Source organism: Gavia stellata, chromosome 18 (assembly GCF_030936135.1).
Source record: "Gavia stellata isolate bGavSte3 chromosome 18, bGavSte3.hap2, whole genome shotgun sequence".
In the NCBI taxonomy this organism is placed as follows: Eukaryota; Metazoa; Chordata; class Aves; order Gaviiformes; family Gaviidae; genus Gavia; species Gavia stellata.
In genome coordinates, this window is record NC_082611.1 from 6,610,131 (window position 1) to 6,630,949 (window position 20,819).

General features: G+C 47.0%; 1 protein-coding gene across 1 annotated transcript in view; it reads left to right on the forward strand.

The window, feature by feature from the left end:
• The window catches only part of INTS1 (integrator complex subunit 1), a 29,265-nt gene extending 12,414 nt beyond the window's left edge, over positions 1–16,851 (forward strand). The window contains exons 24-47 of the mRNA XM_059826311.1: positions 525–692; positions 1,050–1,161; positions 1,617–1,778; positions 2,972–3,118; positions 3,528–3,626; positions 3,976–4,100; positions 4,771–5,025; positions 5,728–5,887; positions 6,518–6,658; positions 7,068–7,248; positions 7,332–7,461; positions 7,972–8,090; positions 9,158–9,245; positions 9,887–10,113; positions 11,002–11,125; positions 11,606–11,739; positions 12,142–12,334; positions 12,600–12,727; positions 13,223–13,335; positions 13,952–14,065; positions 14,964–15,034; positions 15,570–15,661; positions 15,778–15,887; positions 16,319–16,851. Coding sequence (XP_059682294.1) covers positions 525–692; positions 1,050–1,161; positions 1,617–1,778; positions 2,972–3,118; positions 3,528–3,626; positions 3,976–4,100; positions 4,771–5,025; positions 5,728–5,887; positions 6,518–6,658; positions 7,068–7,248; positions 7,332–7,461; positions 7,972–8,090; positions 9,158–9,245; positions 9,887–10,113; positions 11,002–11,125; positions 11,606–11,739; positions 12,142–12,334; positions 12,600–12,727; positions 13,223–13,335; positions 13,952–14,065; positions 14,964–15,034; positions 15,570–15,661; positions 15,778–15,887; positions 16,319–16,434 — 3,309 coding nt within the window. The 3' untranslated portion in view covers positions 16,435–16,851. The remainder of the gene's footprint in view (positions 1–524; positions 693–1,049; positions 1,162–1,616; positions 1,779–2,971; positions 3,119–3,527; positions 3,627–3,975; positions 4,101–4,770; positions 5,026–5,727; positions 5,888–6,517; positions 6,659–7,067; positions 7,249–7,331; positions 7,462–7,971; positions 8,091–9,157; positions 9,246–9,886; positions 10,114–11,001; positions 11,126–11,605; positions 11,740–12,141; positions 12,335–12,599; positions 12,728–13,222; positions 13,336–13,951; positions 14,066–14,963; positions 15,035–15,569; positions 15,662–15,777; positions 15,888–16,318) is intronic.
• Positions 16,852–20,819: the final 3,968 nt, after the last annotated feature.

A 20,819-nucleotide genomic window follows, 5' to 3' on the forward strand; every position in this document is an offset into this window, starting at 1 on the left:
ATTTCTGATTTTTTTTCTTTTTTAAAAAGGCTTTGGTGTTTAGTTTTTTTAACAATTATTTTTTCATTGTTCTAACTCTGCATGCTTTTATTCATTGCTTTTAAGTCCATTGAACTACATCCTTCTTAACAGTCTTTTGGAGATTGATGCATGGATCTAGAGGCTCATGTGCTCTTTCTACCTCCATAGATCTGTTTAGATACGTGGAGAATGTTAAATGATAAGAGTCAGTAGATCTGTTTCTTGAGAGAAATGCAGATCTTTACTAGGTAATTGCTCACTTTGTAATGGGATGCATCAGAATGCAGCTGTGCTACAACTGGGGACGCTGTAAAGTATCACAAGATGCATGCAAAGCACTGGTGTTTTCCCTGTTATGATGGTTCTACTCTTGACTCTACACATTGATCTCCAGAGTGGTGTTAACTGGGCTGATGATGGAAACTGGAGAATGTGATGCAATGAAGCAGGAAGATCCGGCTGTGTTGTTCAGTAAAGACCTCATGGATCTTTTCCCCTTGCAGGATGTAGCCCGGCTCATAGTGGAGCGCTCTACCATCATGTCTCACCTCTTCTCCAAGCTCTCGTACTGTGCTGAATCAGATGCAGTGCTTGTTGCTCTTCTCTCCATCTTTTCTCGCTACATCAAACGCATGCGCCAGAGTAAGGAGGGTGAGGAGGTGTACAGCTGGGTGAGTGTCTCCCTGTCTTCCTTAAGCAGATAGAAGAAACAGGACAAGTTAACAAAAGAGAAGCTCATTGTGGGTTACTGAGTATGTAGAAACCACGTCTGGTTCAAGAATTCCCTGATCTGAAAAAAATTGGAGGTTGGCATAATATCAGAGCCAAGTGTATGTGTACATAAAAAGCTTTTTTAACTTTTCCTTGAGTATCTTTTGTGGCCACTGTTGGAGATATTGGGCTAGGTGGAACTTTGGTCTGACCAAATTTGTCCATTCTCATGTTCTCCTTTCATCTGCATCTCACAGATCTCATTCTCCTTTCTCTCCCCACCTTTGTTCATCCTGGTTTTTTCTGCCTTTTTCCAGTCAGAGTCCCAGGATCAGGTATTCCTTCGTTGGACTAGTGGGGAAACAGCCACTATGCACATCCTTGTGGTTCATGCCATGGTTATTCTCCTGACACTAGGGCCACCTCAAGGTTAGTGAAGTGTGCTCAGATTTATTCAAGGGGTCAGGGACAATACAGAGAGCCTTTCCTCTATCTGCCATTTTCTAACAGGTCAGGCTGGTGTTAATCCTTTTACTCACAGACTTGTCCCTTGCAATATTTGTTTGTAGCTGTAAGATCTATGAGAATATTGCTGCACAGAGTGAAGGATTTGCAGGCTTATTTTTTGTCTCCTGCAGACAGCAGGAAATATTAAAATGATGGTGTGTCCCTCCTTGCTAAACAAGAAGGACTCAGAGACTTCTTGTAGTATGAGAACTGGGAACTCAGATATGTAGTTCGCATTTCCACTTGATAATGTTTATTCCCAAGTTGTTTCTGACTGTTGAACAAGAAAGTGTTCTGGTATATTGATTTGTATAGAGATGGGTAGGGTGTTCTAGGTGCTTATGAACACAGGAGATAATTTTGTATCCACTTTTAAGCAGGGGATGGTGATTTTTATACCTTACTGGATATATGGTTCCCGGAGAAAAAGCCGCTTCCTACTGCTTTTCTGGTTGACACCTCAGAGGAGGCTCTTCTGCTCCCTGACTGGCTAAAGCTGCGTATGATCCGCTCTGAGGTCCCGCGTCTTGTGGATGCAGGTGAGCCTGTGGAATGTTTGTTGGTGTTTCAGACCCTCCTGAAAGGAAAGGGAGAGGCTTCCCTGCTGAAGTCCTCTGTGTGCCCAGCCATCCTGCTTAGATGCCTTTGGGTGGGGCCATCAGTCACTGCAGACACTGCAGCTGAGCAGGGAGCTTGGATTTAGAAAGCAGCGTGTGTCTGGATTTTGTGACATTTGCAGTTTAAACATACAATAGGTCTTTGCTACATCCCTTAGGGCTGTCAAACAGATGTACAGAATATGAGCTGGTTCCAGGCAGGAAATGTTACCAGATGTCCCAGGGTGATTCCTGATGTGATCTGTAGTTCATGTACCAAGGGTTTGAGAACAGATACAACCTTGCAAACCATCAGACCCCACAGGTTAATCCCCACAGAATTAAAAGCAGAACTCAGTGAAAGCTGAGACTGAAGACCAGGTCAGTGTCTTTGGTAGACCTCCTTAACTGCAGTATGGAAGGCAGTTCCTCCCACTCTGATCCAGTGTTGAATCTTGCTGGCTTTTATATGCAGTCACTATTACTTTCGAAGTAGGGGAGAGAGTCTGTATGAATACTGAGCTTTCTGTGTATTTTAAAGGAAATGGGGGACTCTGAATTGGATCCTATCTGTGTTACAACAATTCAGATTGAACTAAGCTATGCAGTCGCCAGACAACAGGCACAGCACTGCTTCCATAGGGTATGGTGTGCTTGCAGCGTGGAAAGCAGCGTCTGAAGGATGTAAGCTATACCTGTAGTTACTTTTGTCCTTGCACGGCTCGTCAGTGCTCTTCTTCTTGGTATTCAGAGCTTTTGTCCCTTTCTTACTAATTAAATGACAGCTCTCTATAGCCAGTGATTGAATTATTCAATAATTCCTGCCTGCAGCCATCAACAGATAGGATGGAAGTTATTTTTTTAATATGAATGATTGGGTTCCTGAGGTTTTGATCAAATTAAACAGAAGATCAAATTAGCCAGTGAGTGAATTAACTGGAAGATGCAATAAGGCAATGATTTGCAGAGCAAAGAAAACATAGTAGGCAGCTGTCAGACTTCTGGCTTTGGGCTCTCTGCAGCCCTGTCATTAACAAGTCACCGTTGGTCCAGCCAAAAGCACAAAGATCAGGTAATAAAGATGACCCTCTCTGAGCAATTCAGAGGCCTGAGGACTCAGTGTTTGTGTATTTCAGCCCTGCAGGACCTGGAGCCACAGCAGCTGCTTCTCTTTGTTCAGTCGTTTGGAATCCCAGTTTCCAGCATGAGCAAACTTCTGCAGTACCTGGATCAGGCAGTATCTCATGACCCACAGACGCTAGAGCAGAACATCATGGACAAGAGTAAGAGCTTCATATGAGGCTGACTACACATTTTACTGTTTCTTGAATAGTTTTCATGAGTATCTCCTGTGACTTCCAAGGAAAAATCCAAACTAGTTCAGCAAACTGTGCACAGACTGCTTTGGCAGCCTGTTGTCACTGTAGACAACTCCCTAGAACTTGTCTGGATGGCTGTTGGCTGTATTTCCTGAAGTAGAGAAGTATTTTCTGGATTGGATTGTACAGAGTCTAAAAAGTAATTTGGAGGCTACCTTATAAAAGAAACAAGGCTTAAAAGCATCGTGTTTACAAAGACAATGGAAACAGCAAATTCCCTTCACTGTGGGAGCTGTACAAACAGCAACCAATTCTGTTCTGCTTTGCTAAAGAGGGCGAGATGATGATGTGTTCATATCTTCTCCTTCTTCAGACTACATGGCTCACCTTGTGGAGGTCCAACATGAGAGAGGAGCAACAGGAGGCCAGACTTTCCACTCCCTGCTCACTGCATCCTTACCAGCCCGCCGAGGTAATGCCTGGGATAGCCTAAACTTCCGAATATCAAAGTGATTTTCCAAACTTCCTTCCTCCTGTTGAGAGGGACAGGAAGAGCTGTCTTCAGAAGCTACAGTTAGACACCAGTCCTTGCTAGAGTTTTTTGCTCCAGGTGAAGGGAGAAATTCCAATATTCTCAGAGTTTGCTACAGTGAGTTGTTCTGAGTGACATGGAAAAACAGGTTTTGCTTGGCCTCAATAGAAAAGCTACTGAATTCCTTGGTAGTTAGAGACTGTAAAGTTCAAGGTGATTCAGTGTTGGGACTCCAGATGCTAGCTACCATAACAGCATTTTTCTTTCTTTTCTTTTATTCCTCTTGTAGACAGTGCTGAGACCACAAGGTCAAAATCAAGTCCCGAGAACTCTCAAGGCCAGAGCCGAATCCGGGCCTTAAGCCAGGTCCGGGTTCTGGGCCCAGAAGATGATCTAGCAGGCATCTTTCTGCAGGTACTGGTATAATCTCTAGCTGATCAGCTACTTCCCTGCAGAAGCTTTACAAAATCCATTTCTCTTATACTTGCATCTTCTGACCCCTTCCTCCTGCAGTGTTTGCAGGCAATGAGGTGGTGTCATTACAGCCTGGTGGAATTGATACTGGAAGGATTTTTTTCTTGTAGTTTGAACTTGATGTGGCTTTTGATCATGCCTAATACTGTCAGTGCCTACTAGTATGTTACTGTCTCTGCACCTTGTTTGTTCTGTGTATAGTGCCTTTCCTCTCAGCAGTGGATGGAGGATTTGTGAAATGCTCACAGGGCCTTGGTCGCAAAGCTGTGTGCAAACAGCATTTGTGCTCAGGCTTGTCTGCTTGCAGAGCCTCCCTCTCTCCGTTGACTCCAGAAGGAGCCTACAGGGAATTAGTTGGCCAAGTATGCCTGTATTTGAGTAGTATGGTGATTCCCCTACAGTGTTGATAGTCATATTAGGGTTGCATAGATGCTGCGCCTGTTCCTCTACCAAGCACTAAAATATTGAAGAACCTCTATCGGAAGGTTCCAGTTATCCCACAGTCAGTGTAATTGTACAAGGTAAATCAGTCCTGTGCCTCAGGATGTTTATGGTATAGCAAGTCCTTTCATGTGCTGTCATAAACTTACTCCCTTCTGTATCCTACCAGCTTTTCCCACTAAATCCAGACCCACGATGGCAGAATTCAAACCTGCGCCCGCTTGCCCTGGCATTACAGCAGGCCCTGGGGCAGGAACTGGCACGCATCCGCCAGGGGAACACACAGGTGACTGGGATCACAGCACGACTTCTCCAGGCAGTAGCTGCACTGATGAACTCGCCGCATAGCGGTGCGTTGGTGATGGCAATGCATCGTAACCACTTCATCTCCTGTCCGCTGATGCGTCAGTTGTACCAGTATCAGGTGAGCAGTGCAGGATGAGAATCTTCGTAGCATTGAACAAAGAGGGTTGGGGAGGAAACAGCAAGTCTGCAGTGCACCTGCTGTGTTGTGTGTAGACCCTCTACTTGTGTAATGCTGGAAATACAGCTTGGGGAGCGTGACACAGAGGGACTCAGGTTGCCTGGACATAGGCATCTCCATGCAGGCTGGCCACATTAGCCTAGCACTGCTGAGAATGGGGGCTTACATGCAGAGTTAAGTGTACTTTACCTAGTCTGGTAACTGTGCAGCACTGTGGATTTGTGGCTGTGGGTCTCTGTTGGTTTTGGGATCTCTAGTCTGTGGTGTTTTGTAGCACGGACATGTCTTGCAAGCTAGGGCATTTGCAGACAACTTGAGAGCTGAAGACTGTAATTCCTTAAAGAAATCTTCAGAGAAGGCAGTGAGTTATTCAATGAAATATCTCGTTCCATTCGTCACAATGAAAGAAGGCACAAAGTTACCATTAGTTATTCTGGGAGAATTATTGTGTATGTGACTGAGTCTTCTGCCTTGCATTTGTACACTAGAAGCTGCTGCCTTGATTTGAGTGAGCTACGGTCCAACAGAGTAGGTGTGCTCTATGTATTCTTGGCAGTATGTGCCACTATCTGCATCTTTCCTGCTATCTTTTCTGTATTCTTGAAGTGTGTATAAGCAAGTCTCTTTTGCTGCTCCCCCCAGCGCTGCATGCCACAAGACACTGCCTTCTCCTCACTCTTCTTCAAAGTCCTCATGCAGATGCTGCAGTGGTTGGAGAACCCTGCAGTGGAAGATGGTCCTCTGCATGCTCAGCTGAAGGCCTTTGCTGTGCAGTACTCCTCAAGGCACAGGATCAGTGACGGTACTGGCATTGTATAGCTTATGGGACTCAGAGTGGACCGAGTGGGACAGGAAAGGGACAGAAACAAAACTGCACCCAGAGCAGAAAGTGGGGTAGGCTGCCTTTTAGAGAAGTATGCTTAGGATTAGCAAAGAGAGGTTTTGTACTGTGCTATATAAACTCCATGAGGATGCAAAGAAGTGATTTAGCTCCGGGGATTTGTAGTAGACACCTGGTAGCATCTCGCCAAGCAGAGTAGATCTCTCAGGGAAAACTTCAAATTGCTCAGGCCAGGAATTCTGTGCTAGCTGTAGTCCTGAAAGATGAGCATGCAACAATGCCTCTGGAACAAGGTCACATCATGACTTGTAGAGTTGTTTATCATCTGCCACCTGTTGGGAGGAGCAGTCTATAACCAAGAGCTTAGGCATGGAAATGGGTTTGTGGTTATAGAGTTTTATCTTAGCCACATGTCCCTGTAACATGCAGAAGAGCTGTAAAGGGTTTTGGTGGGAGGAAAATGGCAGTAGTGTAGTGTGTTTGTATGTTTGAGTAGTTGTGCCCTGGAGCCACATGAGACTTCTGTAGAAGGGAAGCCTGATGTGGGGGCTGGCTTGGCCATGTGATGACAATGCTGTGATTTCTTTGCAGTTCGAGGTGGTTTCTTGCATCTCACAGAAGCTCTGACTTTCCGTCGTGACCCTGACTTGATCAGCTCCACGGTACGTGCCATCATTGCAACCCTGAAATCAGGAGAGAAGTGTAATGTGGAGCCGGAGCTCATCAGCAAAGGTATGGCTGTCCTTCTGCTCTCCTTCCCTGTTGCAGCAGCAGGTTGAACTGCCAGCCCAGCAAGGGAGTGCCTAGTGTGCAGGCTGTGGGAAGCTGCCTTCTGCCTGGATCAGAAAATGTGAACTGATCTAAACTTGGTCCTATCTTGTATCACCTCCTTCCCCTGCACTGGTATGTGGGTTTATAAACTGTGATCTGGGGCTGGGATTAAGTCTCTTGGCACTGTTGGTTTCCACTAACAAAATGAGAAATAGAAGCCCACTATCCCAGATAAAAATGGCTTCCCTCTTCCTTACTGAGCCAGGCTCTCGGGAATGCTGGACTGATTGCCTTCATGATAGTCTTATAAGGTTCCATAGCTTTCACCACACCGTGAAGTTAATGAGTGACATCTTTCTCCCTCTGCTAGTCCTTCAAGGTCTGATTGAAACTCACTCTCCATACTTGGAGGAACTCCTGACTGTCCTCTTCTCAACTACTGTTGAGACCACTGCCAGGTTTCCTGCCATGAAACCAATTGCTGTGGTGAGCTCCTTGTTGCTCCAGGACAAAGAAGAAACACCAGTGAAGAAAGAGCTGGACAGTTGCAGGTGAGCCTAGGCAGTGACGGGAATTCACTGATAGGTCTGGGTTCATGACATCACCACTGATACTGGCTTTTTTTTCTCCTCAGTACTGAAGCTGCTTGGCTAGGGCCCTCCTCTGGCCTTCTTAATGACTGGCTGGAGATGTTGGACCCAGAGGTGATCAGCAGCTGCCCTGATCTCCAGCAGAAGCTACTGTTCTCCTGGAACAAAGTAAGAGTTGTTGGGTAGAGGGACTACTATACCAACCTGCACCTGGAAACAGGGCAAGGGGTAGTTTTATATTTTGCCACATGTTGCTATACCAGTTCCAAAGCAGTACAGGCTGACTAGGAGGGAGATTCTGGTGCATCCTTCTCAGCGTAAGGCTTATGTTTCATCTTATCTTTATATTTCCTCAGCTGTGTTCTTTTCAGGACTTCAAAGTGCATCACAGACACAACATAGTCCCATAACAGCCCAGCCAGCTGTGTTTTCATTGGTATTTTTGCAGACAGATAAATAGCTTGCCCAGAAATGCTATGCCAAAGCTAAGACTAAAACTGAATTTCATGGCTGATGCCATGTTGTGTTAGAAAGTACTCAATTAAAATCCTAAATCTACGTGTTGTCTTCTGTGCTGTCTGTCTGCCTGGATCATCATCCTTCTGTAATATACAGAGTATCTCCTACATCTACCTTGCAGCAAGGATCTGTTTTATACGTCTCTTCCTTGTTTGGTCCTTTCAGGCAGGGTCCCAGGTGCCCTCCTTCCGCCCATATCTCTTGGCTCTTCTCACTCACCAGTCCAGCTGGACCACACTGCACCAGTGCATCAGGCTTTTACTTTGCAGAAACCGGGAGCAAAGGTGAGTCTTGGTTTTTTGGGCCTAGCAAGGAGTTTTAGGTGGGCAACTCACTGTGTCTGAGAGAGAACAAACAGAAGCTGAGAACAAGAGCTGCCACGTTCCACAGTCTGTCTGCCAGGAGATGTAACCCAGCCAAAAACAGGCTTTGTGAGAAGGATGCTGATTTCAGTCATGCTGATTTGTGTACCTTGATATAAATATTACCTGCTGTTTGATGGAAGCAGCACATAAAGATTTGGCTGTGTTCTAAACAGTAAGTGCTAATCGCTGGGTAATCCATCTAGCATTGCCCTTGTTGATAATCTTTATGAACATGGGGTTTGAAAGATGGCTTGGATAGCGAACTGACAGCAGTCTCTGTACCTGGGCAGGTTCTGCTGGATCTTTTGGTTGTACTAAACTCCATTACCAGTCTTTCTCTAACCCCCTCCCTGGCATCAGGCTCCAGTTCAGATCTCTGGAGCAGCCCTAGCTCTCAGCTTCTATATGTTGCTTTCAAATACTGAAGTGCCACTGTAGTAGTATGTAGCTTAAACTTGTTACGGTTATGGACCAGGAAAGGCTAACATCTAATAGTAGTAATTCAGGACATGACTAAACTGGCAATACTTCTAAAGCTAGCAGTATTTCAGTTTGCTTATTATTTTATTATTGGTCTCTTGCTCACTAACAATTTCATTAATTTATGCAATCCAGGATAACAGCCAGGATAGGATGTTCTGTACGCTGGGACAGTAGTGTCACTGGTCTGATTGTACCAATTGTTTATGTTGATGACCAACTTTCTGGCCTTGTGGTGCAAGACTCCGTGTAGCCGCCACACTCTTGCTGAATGCCATTTGTTCAGCTCCATACCCTGTGCAGTGTTTATTGCAACAAATATTTAGTCATAATCTGGGAACAGAACCAAACCCCTTCTCAGGACTTAATGGATCCTATTTTTACATTTGCAGATGTTTCTTTCTTCACAGTACTCATGATGTTTAGAGATGCTGCCATGTGTTTTGTGCTGCCCGAGGGCTGCGTTGACTCTAATTGCAAATCTGTCTTCCTTTGTCTTCTGGCAGGTTTGACCCAACTGCATCCTTGGATTTCTTGTGGGCCTGTATTCACATTCCTCGGATCTGGCAGGGAAGGGACCAAAGAACACCTCAGGTAGTGGTTCAGTTCTTCCAAGATTCCTCTCTGGATGGAGTAAGAAGTGACACTTTCACAATGCCTGATTTTTCCATGGCCCAAGAGGTGGCTGGAGTGATACAGGTGCAGCATGCCAAGTTTCCTGCCTGTACCTCAGCTGGTTACTTAGCTGCTCCGCTGTGTTACATATTACAGTGGCAATTTTCAGTCCAAAAAGCTGATATGAATGCACGTAAGTTTGCCCACTTGGCATTTCCTCTGCAGCTCCTGCAGCAGTTGCCACAATATCCATTAAACATCTAGGCACAAGGCTACAGTGGTAAGCAAGCTAAAACCCAGTGTGGGCTAATTCCCATTTCACCAAGAAGAGGGGGTTGCATCTCTTCTCCACAGAGGAATTTCTTTGGTTTGGTGACTGAATTATGGTTTCTGTCCCATTGCACATGCTGAGTTGGAAGTAAATGAGCTCAGAAGTAGAAGAGCAGTAAAGAGATTTCATTTGGGGTTGCGATGCATGCTTTCAGAGCTCTAGATATGGGGCAGCTTTTAACTCCAGTCCTAAGAGATGTTCTATTCCAGTTGGGGAAAGTGTGACTAGAAGGAACTAAGGAGCTAGAGATTCAGCTGGGATTCATTTTGGGTGTTCTCTTGCATTACAGAAGCGCCGTGAGGAATTTGTGCTCCACCTAAAGGCATCAGAATTGATCAGCATGGTGGAGCTGATCCTGGCTGAAGCAGAAACCAGATATCAGAACACAGAAGATGCCTCCTGTACACTCATCCAGTCTCGACTGCCTTTGTTGCTCAGTTGTTCTCATGGAGACCTTGAGAGCATCAAAAAAGTAACGGAGTACCTGACCAGCTGCATCCAGCAGTGGGGAAGCAGGTGGGGTTGAAAATGGGGAGCACTATATACTCTCACTGTAGTTACTTGTCATTTTAAGTGGTACTTGAACCGGGAAGATGACTTTGAAAGGGACATTTAAAGGCCCTTTTGCTTTTAGGACCTCAGGATGAAATGCTTGCCATGCTTTTTTTTTCTTTTATTTTTTAAGTCAATGGTTATTTTTAATTACCAGTTCCTAACGTGGGATTTCTTGTCTACTTATCCCTTGAATCACTGCGCATAATACATCCTGCTTCTGACCATTATGATTATTCTCAAAGCTGGATGGAGACTAGATTGTTTCCTAAGAGCTATGTTAACACTGTGGGAAGAACAGGAAGATGATGTATTTGTGGCAGTGAAACAAACTGACCTAATCCTAACCTCACTTGTGGTGGCGTTACAAAAGTTACTGAGTAATCTCAGTTGCCGTTGCATTGTACTGCCTCCCAGTACAGACTATGCCAGGGATCTATGGAGGGCAGGTGTGTAGAGAACAGGCTGGGTAGTCTGAATAGTTGTGCTTCTGACTACTGTTCCAATTGGGATGGGGATGACCATGAGTACCATGTGCAGGAACTCTTCACTGGAGATGTAAGCAGAGCTTTCTTGTCCTGTGCCCCTTTGTAACTGCAGTTTTCTAACTCCGGATGGCTTAATGGTGGATCCCCATAGACTGTGGATGGATCCCTTAGACTGTGTATGATTTGAGTAGTTCAAAAGAAGCGAAGACTGAAAAAACACCAATTCACATTAGTGGTGGTTGCTCTTTTACATGGTCTTTTTGCCATATGCAGGAAGGCTGTTACTAATCTGATGGGTCTGGGATGCTTGCTGGTTGAACTAACGTAGTAACCAGTGGCTGACCTCTCCCTTTTTTTCCTTCAGCTCTGTGGGAAAATGCTGCCAGGACCTTCTGCTTCAGATATACCTGCAACTACCTGAGCTCCTTGTGCCTATGCCTGAGATGCTTCTCACCAGTGAAGGAGCCAGGGACAGCAGCACTTGCAAGGTAAAGTTAGAGGCATAGGAAAGCCCCTTTCCAGTTGTGGATGCTGCCCAGAGTGGATGCTACCTTGATGCCCAGTCTAAAAGGAGAGGACTGGCAAAAGCTTCCTGGTCAGTTTGGTTTCTTTACCTTGCTCTTCTGTTGCCCCTTCCCTGCCTGCACTCTCAGGAGCAGAGAGTTCAGGTGTAGTTTATTTTGCAGCGTCCTTCTATAAAATAGTAAAGCTCCACAAGCTTCTGTGTGCCAAAAGCTTCTGTAAAGCACAAGTGTGCAGGCGTCTGATCCTGCTTTGATGTCTGTAGGGACTGTGGACTTCAGATCCTGTGCCAGCTGGAACGTTGCGTCTGCTCGCAGATTCTACCTGAAAATAATTTCTGTTAACCCCCTCTGTAGTGGGAAAGGAATTGGGAAACACTGCTGAAGAGCCAGGGGCTTGATTGTGCCTTAAACGTCTTAACTGTTTACTCATTACTTTCCTTCTAGCTCGATGCCCTGGTTCACAGATTCATTAACCTCCTCGCAGACACCAGTGACTCCAAGTCATCAGAAAGCCGGGTGTGGGATGCCAATATGGCCTGCAGGAAGCTAGCTGTGGCTCATCCAATCCTACTTCTTAGGTACCACTCTCCCCTTTCACTCTCTGTATGGCTGGCATTCCTTGAAAAGCATCCACCCTTGTCCTTAGAAGGGGAACAAACTTGCAGCAATCATGATGATTGTGACAGAATCCGCATTCATGTACAAAAGTCAAGAGAAAGGGCAGCAAAGTCATATCTCTTATAATGAGGCAGCACCTGTTTTGGCTCCATGTCTGTCCAGAAACAGTCCTCTTGGAATTGGAAACTAGAGAACAGAGCATGGGTGGGAAATGGGACTTGCTGATTCTATGGATACAGGGATCAAATCCAGAACCCTGGGAGAGGAAAAGGGACACTTTCTTCCAGGAACTGAGGTGTAACAACGTGTAACTCTTTCTAGGAAGAGGCTAGATCTGGATTTTCTTCTGTTTGGTGTTTCAGGCACTTGCCAATGATTGCAGCACTGCTGCACGGCCGTGTTCACCTCAATTTCCAGGAATTCAGGCAGCAGAACCACTTGACCTTCTTCATCCACGTCCTGGGGATCCTGGAGCTGCTCCAGCCGCAGGTCTTCCAGAACGAGCACCAGGCGGCACTGTGGGACTGTCTCCTGTCCTTCATCCGTCTGCTGCTGGTAGGAAAGCCCCTGCTCCCCCTCCATGCGTGGGCTGCCAGCCACTAGATGGAGAAGCTCGTGTAACACAGGGCCAGCCCAGCTCTCTCCCATTTGAAGGGAAAACCTTCATATACCTAAGAACAAAAAACTGTATCAAGTACCTTGGAGAGCTTAAAGAGGAGGCAGGAGATCAAGAAGCTACTCCCTGGTACCCAGAGGCACAGGATGGGGCAGCACATCACTGCTTTTTTTGTTAACTCTCATCTTCTTCATCCTTTCTCAGAACTACAGAAAATCCTCACGGCACCTGGCTGCCTTCATCAGCAAGTTTGTCCAGTTTATCCACAAGTATATCACATGCAATGCCCAGGCAGCTGTCTCCTTCTTGCAGAAGCACTCGGATCCACTCCAGTAAGATTCCTTAGTCCGGTTAGCCCATGGTTAGCTCATGGAGAACTTGCGCAGTCAGGCTGCCGTGAGTTAATCGGGCAGAAGACAGCAAGAGGATGTGACAAAATAGCTATTAATATGGCACTTTTTCACCCTTCGTTCCCTTAAGTCTCTATTGAGATGAGCAGCATATCCCTTTTTATAGGTGAAAACTGAGTTCAAGGAAGTCAGGTGATGATTTCAACTGGCATAATGGTCTAAATGTCCTATTGAGGCATTGTAGTGCCCCGCGGTCACTTCCAAAGGGCCAGCAGGCGGGTCTTTTCCCTGAGCGGTGGCTGCAAGGTCTCTGCTGCAGATGTGGGGAAAGATGAATTTGAGTTCCAGTTAATATGAAAGGAAAAATCTTGTTCCTGCTTCTGAGAAACTATTAGTTTTAGTGTACATGTATGTGCTGTTACTTGTCCTTGTGCCTTTACTGCTATTGAAAGCTAAATTTGCCATCTCTTCCCCTAGTGACCTATCGTCAGACAACAGTGACCTAGCAATGTTGAAGTCCCTCCTGGCTGGGCTGAGTCTGCCCAGCAAGAGTGGCGTCTTGGACAGGGGCTCTGATGAAGAGAAGGATGGTGAGTCTGAGTGGGAGGAAGAGTTATCCCAGCTGGTGAACCTGCAGTACATTTTGGAGCACAGATGCTTTTATGGGCTGTGTGCTGTGCTCGTTCTTCTCATTACAGCCCAACAAAAGGGTATTTAGAGTGGAGAATGGCACTTGTATACTCAGCGATTTGGAACCAGTATCTGGGATGGGTTGGTTTATTTTTCTGTCAGTGGTATCACTACTGGAGCAGAACAACAGCTCTTAACAAGAGCAAGTTTCATTGTTGTGGATTTTGCCTTCCTCAGCCAGACTTCAGGATTGACCTGTTAAGAGACCCGAAGGGTACATCCACTTCTCCACTGTTTTCTTTACAACTTGCCTGGGAAGATTATTCAGTATTAAAATACCTCGGGGAGGTTCCTTCTCTTTGCATCAGCTGAGGGGTACCAGAACGTGCAGTGAGGCTAGAGACAGTGTGAGAGCCAGACAGTGTTGGTGGTTGGCTCATGGTACACCACTGTACTGGTAGGGAACACTGAACCTTTCTCCCTGTTAAAACTACCTAAACTGTCAGGAGTGACCTGTGTTCTCTCTCTCTTTCTCTCTCTCTCTCTCTTCCCTTCTCTCTCCCTGCCCCCTGCCAGATGAAGCAGCAGCTGGCTCTCTCCCCCTCGTCAGTGTGTCTCTCTTCACTCCTCTCACACCAGCTGAAATGGCCCCATATATGAAGAGGCTTTCTAGAGGCCAAACCGTTGAAGGTAAGTGAGGACCTGCAGAGCTGTACAAAGACGCAGGGCAAATGCAGACAGATGCCAACCCTGTTACTTATCTGTCAGCTACAGGCTAGTTTCCTGTTTCAGTCTTGTATTTGGAAGTTACCAGCAGTTAGGATATGGGTTTGTTTTGGTTGAACTGGTCCATAACCTTCTGTGATTCTGTGACAGAGGCTTCCTATGATGCTGTTATCACTTAGCTCAGCAGTGTTGCAACTGCCTCTGCTTTGGGGCTCTTCAAGGATCTTGTAAGTGCTCTGGGAGATAGTGTGAATAATTCAAGGAGCGCTGCAGTTCATGTTGAGCCAGGTCTGGAGTGCTGATAGGAATGCCCTTTTTTTAATGATACAAAAATACCAAACTGATGAGAAGCAGGATTTTGTTAGAAATCCCCAAATGGCCTTCCTGGAAGAAAATCGTGTTAACCTGGCATATGGAAACAACACGCTTCTTCTCCAAAGGTCCTGAAATCACAGGTGTCCACTGTTCAGACCTAAGTTGTGGTATTGGGGTGACAGTTTTCCTTCCACACTAGAAATAGGGGGAAGAAATCCCGCCTGGACATTGTTTTTAAGAGGCTTTCTGTGAAGATCTTTCAGGTACAGAAGATGATGTTCTGGCATTGAACCCTCACATCCCAATCCACTCCTTCCCCTGTCTGAGGCATGACAATGCTGGTGGCCTTTGCCTGGGCAGGCTGGGCTGTGCTGATCTAGCACATGACCTACCTGTTCTCATCCTTTTTGAAGAATGCCTTTATTACTTTATCTCTGTGTGAAGATGGGAAGACTTGGCTGCTTGAAAGATTGGATTTGTAGAGAAAAAGATCCTTTGCTGCATCAGTGAATTTCAGTCACCTCTTTCAATCTGTGTCTTCCACTAGACATCCTGGAGGTGCTGACAGACATTGATGAGATGTCCAGACGGAGGCCAGAAATTCTCTCCTTTTTTGCTGTGAGTATTACTGTCTCAAACTGCCACTGGAAGAAAGAGATTGTTTTTAACAGAGTCTGTGTTGCACGCCCAACTTAAGTACTACCCTTCCTCTGCTTTTTGGGTGGTTGTTGCAGCATCTTAGGAAAAAATTATTTTCAGTTAGGCCTTCTGACAGCAGGCGCTATTTACTTCCCTGTCATCTTCTCTCCATTGCATACTGGATCTGTCATCATCCACTTTAACTTCTTTTTATGTCAGAGGAAGAATTAACCCTCTGTACCCTTCCCAGTATTGGGGCAAGGAGAGAGCTCTGTCGAAAACAGTGGAGCCTAGGGAAAACTCAGCTGTCCCATGTGGAATAAGATTACAGGAGGGTGTTTTAAAGTATTCCAAAACAGGCTAATCCTTCTTACAGAGAGGGATTTCCTGGCTCAGGCAGTGCCTGCTGGATGTGTGTTGGGCTGGATTGGTGCTGGAGGGATAGTAATGCAAGTCTGAGGAGTTTGTGCTCCCTGGATGGCCCTGTGATCCTAATTTGTGGATATTATTTCAGACAAACCTACAGAAGCTGATGAGCTCATCAGAGGAGTCCTGCCGAAACCTGGCCTTTAGCCTGGCTTTGCGCTCCATTCAGAACAACCCGAGGTGAGGACCACTGGAACTTAGGCTATCCCAAGTCACTGATGGGCACTGGCTGCCCATGTGGCATGCCTGTTGATGGTGATCTGGATTGTACTGACACTATCATGTTTTACTCCCAGCATTGCTGCGGACTTCCTTCCCACCTTCATGTACTGCCTTGGCAGCCGAGACTTTGAGGTGGTGCAGACAGCACTGAGGAACTTGCCTGAATACACCCTCCTTTGCCAAGGTAAGTTGATATCTGCCACCTTTGGTGCATGCTTGGCCTTGCAAGGGTCAAAGCTGGTCTCCTGTGCTGGGAACAGCCTCCCTGGGGAGTTGCCATGGGTCAGTATTGCCTAGACCAGGCCATGGAACATGCAGGGTGATCTTGTATCAATAGCAGGTTTGGTCTGAGCATCACAGGGGAGATTTGCCATAAAGACAAGGGAGGCTTCCTTGAAGTAGATCTGCTCCCTTAGGATTTTCATCTGAGTTATGATCTCTGACATGATCGCATACCCACGGGGCTGCTAGAGGGTGGATTTTCCCATGTTCTTACAGAAGGAGAGAATTTCTTGCACAGCTGCAAACATTCATCCCAGTGTTTGCTGGCAGATTGCTTTTGCTTGCATGTTGGAGCTCTTGGGTCAGTCCTCATGCTGTCTTTCTCTTTCACAGAGCACGCAGCAGTGTTACTGCACAGGGCTTTCCTGGTGGGCATGTATGGCCAGATCGACACCAGCTCTCAGATTTCAGAGGCCTTGAAGGTTCTGCACATGGAGGCCATGATATGAACATGTGGTTCTGGGAACTCCACTTCCAGAGAAATTAATTTAACTGGACTTATCGGCTGCATTGAAGCCCTGTAAGGAGACAGTGTATTTCAACCCAGGTGCTGGAGGATCAAAATGGTGATGTAGCAGGCCAGACTGTGCCGGAAGAGGAGAGTGTGCTGACTGAAGATCAGAAAGGGGCAGGATTTGTCTGCCTGGCTAAGATGCCATTATTGTGGGAGAAAGATCTCCTGAACATTGTGCCAAACAGGGACCACTTCCTTCATGGGGTCTTAGGGCAGTGGCTGTTGGTTTGTTGTTTTATTTCTTGTCTCTCCAAGAAGGCAGAGCTGCTGGGAGAGCAGAAGGGATTCCTGGCCCTTTGCAACTGAAGTCTCTGCACTTTGTGTTGGAGGGAACATGCAGATCTGTGCAGGGGGAGAGACCACTTTGTTTTCTGGGGGTGTTTTTTTTTTTTCCTTTTTTAATTAAAATTCTCTTTGTTTCCATTGTGCCTTTCTGTGCTGCCTTGGGTATAGCTTGACATCCCTCTCTCCCTGTACTTTAGCCTTTTGTTATTCTAGACTAACCATCTCTGGAAGACCTGACTCCATGGCCAAATGCTCACAGAGCTATCTTGGCCTTTTACAATACATGCAGGAAATGGAGGAGGTTTAGAAGGGTCAGTGGGGTATAACAGATGAGTTTGGTCAGCACCAACTGCTGACTGGACAACTTTTAAGAGGTTTCTTAGAAAACTCTTCTTTAGAAACAAATAAAGCAAACTTCTTGGTACATCAGCAAACATCCCAGCAGCTGGCCACTGTCAGTGCAATCTTCAAGTAAGCAGCTGGGTTTCCTCTTTGGGATCTGCCAGTTCCTCCCTGTGACTCTTCTGACCACTGCTCTCTGGTCCTCCTCTGCTGATAGGGGTGATGGCTTATTTGCCAGCTGTCATCTGAGGACAGAAAAGGAGGTCTCTGTCTTCCCTCTGCTCCAGAGAAATAACTGCTGCATATGCTTGTTCTCCAGTCTCACTTAATTCTAGTCAGCAGTTTTCTTTCACATCGTTTGTCTCTATTCCTCTGGCACTCCACTTGTTAGTAGAGAATCTTTGTCGTATTCTAAAGACAAAGATCCTGGAGGAATTTTATAGAGAGCTGTAAATAAGTTTGTATCTCCTTGCTGGTGGCAGGGACAGTTGTGACCTCATGGGTGGCTGGGTGGAGAAATATTGTCCATTCTTGCAAATGAGGAGTGCCACAGCAGAGCACTTTTGCTAATGTGTCAAAATGTGAATGAATGTCTGGCTGGCTTTGCAGAGAGGTGGAAGAGAAAAGGGAGAGATCTGAACTTCCCATCAACTGTAAGTAGCCTTCCCTTTAAATGAAGAGATTAGAGTCATCACTTAAGGATGCAACATGCTCTTTTCCTCAGCAGGAACTGCTTCACATCCGAAGCCACTACTATGGCAATTAGCTACATATAAATTATGTGGAGGAACAGCTGAAGAAGATCAAGTCAGTGCAATGGTTTTCCTGAGGGGCTCAGTGACAGCAGGATTAACGCCTGTCTAAAGGGTGCCCAGTGAGATTACTGGCTCTTCTTGCCTTAGTCCCTTATCAGACATCATTAAGGTACTGCTCAGTTTGTCAGAGCAGGGAGGTAGTTCTTTTGGTGCTGCTCTGGGCCTAGAGCAGCTGGGAACTTGTAGGACTGGCTGGGAAAGGGCTTTTCACAGGACTTTGAATCAAGGAGCAAGGAAGATGTCTCAAAACCGTTACCATGCAAATCCCACTCCAGGGCTGCAACTAGAAACACTTACCAGCAAAAACAAATTGCCTGGTTGGCCCCAAATTCTGCTGTCTGCTCGGAGATACCTGCTGTGAACAGAACAGCTCCAGGGGGCATGGTTTGGAGGAGCTGGGGGTGTTTGGAAGTTGGCAGAACTTTTTAATGACCCCTCACAGCAAGACAGCCATGCTTTGCAGAAGAGTGGGAAAAGATGTGTTTGAGAAGGTGGAAGGGGCATCTCTTTATCATCAGCAGCAGAAATCATCTTTTGGGAGATCAGGAAACAAATTCAAAGGGAGGGAGAGTGGGTGGAAGCTACCCTGCAGAGCTGAGCCTTCCCGTAGATTTCCCAATGCAAGAAGCATCATCTATGATTTGTTGATCTCTCTGCTTTCTGCTGTATTTAAGGCTCCCACTATGCATTTGCTCTGCTGCCACCCTCCGCTTGGACCCAGTGGAGCTAAGCAGGTTGCCCTGGCTTGGAGCACATCACCGAAAACAGATCGGGGCTGTCAAGGGGCACCTGGCTGTGCAGAAGCAGCTCAGGGCAGGAGCCTGTCCCTCCTGTCTGCAAAGGCAGCCGTGACAGCTCTAAAACAGTTAGCAACAGCGTTACTGATGCCCTGATGCTCGCTTGCCTTTAAATTGACGCTCTGTAGCTTTCATCTCCGCTTCGCTGGGCACCTTCTCTCCTCCCATCCCTGCTGAGCTGATAGTGTTATCCTTCGCAGGCCTGCTGGGCTCCTACTGGAGGCTGGGGCCATCTACTCCGTCTTCAAGGAGCGCTGGTGCTTTGCTCAGAAGAGGACTGGTGAAGAGGTTTGCAGGGTTGTTCCTGGCCAAGCCCATGGGGCCCCCGTGACTCACCCAGAGGAAATCACTGTTCCCATCTGCATTCCAAATTACACATCCTAAAGTGGTGCAAAATCACTGCTTAGACACTTCTCTACCATGATCTGCTGTAGTCAAGAGCTTCCTAGGAAAGCCATGGGCTGCCAGGGCTGGTGTCTTAGGGAGTCCACTGGCTCGTGGAGAGGCTTTTGGTCTCTGCGGATACTCTGGGAATCCCATCCCAGCTCTAGGGGAAGCAAGATGGGGAAGGCAAAACTGGACCCAGGCTTGTTCTGCATCCTGTGGCTGCACCCAGCTCAGGGCAGGGCTGGCACAACCCCTGTGCGTCAGCTGGCCCTGCTTTGGTGCCTGCAGGGCTGGTGCTGGGCAGAGGTGGTAGAGGGCTGGGGAGCAAAGGGAGCCCAGGAGGAGCTGGGCAGTCCTGGAGCAGCCGAGAGGTTGCAGGGCCCTTTCCCTAAGCAGTGGCTGGCAACGACAGGGCAGGAAGGCAGGAATAGCTGAATCCAGGCTGGGAATAGGCCCCAGTGTGTCTGGGTGGAGATGGTAGCATGGTACAGGCAGGCTGCAGCAGGAGAGCTGAGGGTTGGGAGGAGGGGGACATGACACCTCCTCACCCATGTGATGGCATTCACCTCAGGTCCTCTCAAAGCCCGGCTTCTTCCCCACAGAGGTAAGCAGGTCCCACCTCCATACCCTGCAAGCATCAGGGAATCACAAATCCCCCGCAAACACCAGGCACCTCTTGTGATGGTTTCCTGCTGCAAATTATTTCTCTCTGCTGCAAAGATCAAATGTTTTTATGACCCATGATCAAAACATCATGGTTTTATGACCCAGATGTGGCAGCCTTGGGAGGGAGGTGGACACTTGTCCAGCATGCACGTGATGGACCTTCGCTGCCTTGGCTGGGCACAAGTGGGCATCTCTAACCTGACCATACCCCATTCCTGCCAGGCCAGGTGTGGCTGAGAGTGTGGCCCCTCACATGGGCTGATGCCCTGGAGCAGGGGTGCAGCTGTTTGACCCAGCTCCGGGCAGGGTTGTGCATCCCAGGAACTGTGAGGGGTATCCTGGAGTTTGGCCGTGAGCAGGGCATAACTAACCAGGGAGGTGCCTGCGTGCTCCTGACTCAGTGGCAGCTGCCTGTGGGGCATGCTTGACGTTGGGGAACTGGCAGAGTCCCAGCCCTAAGCTCAGAGGCAAATCTGCCCAGCCCGCTATGTCAATAGCAGAAACACAGGGAGAGATGTACAGGTAACAGCCAACAAATAGAATTTCTTTTTTGCAAGGAGCAGCGTGCAAGAAATCTCGTGCAAAAAAAGGAGAGGAAAACTCCATTACTTATCGTCTGTGTGTAAATGTGGGCTGGAGTCTATTCCCGGGACTGCTCCCCAGGGTCCCGCCATCCTCATCCTCCCACCGACCTCATCTGTGACCTCCGTCAGTGACAAACGCAATCCCGGCCCTGCCTGCCCTCAATTAACTTCCTTCTGGCCGTACCACAGTTCAGGATGGTATGATTCACGCTTAACTCTAGAACTGTTAGCTAAAAGCTAAACCTGCTAAGACTTTTGTTAGCTTTGGGTATGTTAAAGCCAGCCCCACACCAGCTAAGTAGCCTGGCTTCTATAGGGGTATCATTTGCCTAAGGTGGACTGATTGTTAAATCTCTGCATTCCCTCTCCATGTATTTAGATAATTTGGCCCTAAAGCAGCTGAATATAGAGATTGCATTTTCCCCTCCTTTTAAGTTCAAGAGA